Below are 1,693 nucleotides of genomic sequence, written 5' to 3'. Positions count from 1 at the left end.
CTTCAATCATGACGTCAAGCAAACTTCTGAATATAATGACGTGTCATGTCCCCCTCCTCAAACTCGCGCACTTATTTTGGAACAGAGGGAGTAGTAGCATCTTTCCTCATACAACGAAGCTTGGAATCGTTTTTACCCAATGCATCTAGTGCCGATTCCATTACCTTTCGCAAAAGTAATCAAGGTTTTCGACAGTGTGTCCAGTGGAAGCTTATCAAATGAACTTTGTACCGCGCTAATACGTTCCTCGATGGTTCGAGTACATTTTTGGCTTTGCAGACTCTGTATCGAGTTAAAGTACCCCAAATCTAAGACGTTTAGGTCGGGACTATTCGGGGGCTGATTTTCAGCCTCAATGCTGCAAAGACCAGTGTTAAGCAGCAATTGCGTTGTCACACCATTATGTGGATTCGCATTATCTTGCTGCAAATATATTACTTTACTCTGGTCATGCTTTAGCATCTTTTAAAAAATAACTTGACAGCTGGAACAACATTCTCAAGAATCATCTTGCGGTAGACATACGCAGTTACCGTTTGGGGCACGATAACTGCATACCCTTTGGCCGGTTCCGGCTATTCCTTTTCGCCAGGCAGTTTCCACGATGGGCCACACGCCAAGCGTCCCGTCAAAGACGCATTTCTTGTTGTGGTCGTATCTTGGTCGCGCCACCACCGTGAGAAAAATCACTTTCGTGATGAAGCGCTTGGATTTCAACTGGCTAGCTCTTCGTCGTCGTAGGCGTAGTACCGCTTTTTGACCGTCGTCAAAAAGAACCATTTCTCGTCAACATGCACTTGAGAGTGCATGTTGTCAAAAACGGTCCGATTTGGCGACGGCCTGAGGAACAATGCGGCATGACGCATCCGTTGCACAGTGTTCATGTCTGTCAGGTACGGCTTCGAGTGGTTCGTCTTGCTCTTCAACGTCTTTGCGCGTTGCATGTGACGGAAAATTATCGTCGTCGGATGCCTGATTGAGCCGCCAATGTACGCATGGTTTGGCGGGCGTGCATCGGGACGGCCTTGATGGCTAGCTCGATCTCGTCGTCAGTACGAAGCATTTTGCGATTCGAATTTCCAAATTTCAAACACCACTTAAAATTAAATATGCAGGAAATGATTGTTGTGTGTCCAATTATTATATTTGAGAGGTTTTAACGTTGTATTTTGCCGTGACATCGGCCTTGAGACTTCCATCGTGGAGAGATAGGTGACCTAGGGTCCTAACGCTCGATGTCGTTTTCCACGTGCAGTCAAATGTTCGTGCTGTTCGTGTGACGAATCCATGTGGGAGGGTCTCGTCTACGCTGTGAGCTAGGAGCGTTTCGTAGATGGTACCGCGCTCGGCGTGGAGAGCTTCCGGTGGTCACGTTGGGGAACACTAGCAGGCGCAGAGATAGGTGTTGGCATGGTTGGTTGGGCAACGGCGTTTAGAAAACGAAGTGTATTGAGCACGAGGGATAAAAATTGATTTTGAAACCTCAGCGGGTCATTATGTTTGCTGAGCAAGGAGGCAACATTTTCGGTTCGCCATAACTCGTGAGGAAAATGGTCTTTGTTTGCTCGTAATACGTCCAATCAAACCAGAGATCTCGCGCTTTCTGGTGAGCCAATTAGATTGATTGAAGGTGACGAATTAGAAAAATTCCGCCAATGACAAGAAAAGTCGATACATTTGTTCGGACCAGAGC

The 1,693-nt window shown here is 46.8% G+C and overlaps 1 protein-coding gene across 1 annotated transcript; it reads right to left on the bottom strand.

Moving 5' to 3' along the window:
* Positions 1–713: 713 nt before the first annotated feature.
* H257_05535 (hypothetical protein) lies at positions 714–944 on the bottom strand (the record flags this gene model as incomplete). Its single annotated transcript, XM_009830444.1, has 1 exon — positions 714–944. The coding sequence occupies one exon, from the start codon at positions 942–944 to the stop codon at positions 714–716; it is 231 nt and encodes a 76-aa protein (XP_009828746.1).
* Positions 945–1,693: the final 749 nt, after the last annotated feature.

The sequence above is a fragment of the Aphanomyces astaci genome, assembly GCF_000520075.1.
Source record: "Aphanomyces astaci strain APO3 unplaced genomic scaffold supercont1.10, whole genome shotgun sequence".
NCBI classification, from domain to species: domain Eukaryota; phylum Oomycota; class Saprolegniomycetes; order Saprolegniales; family Verrucalvaceae; genus Aphanomyces; species Aphanomyces astaci.
This window is presented reverse-complemented; position numbering and strand designations above follow the sequence as displayed.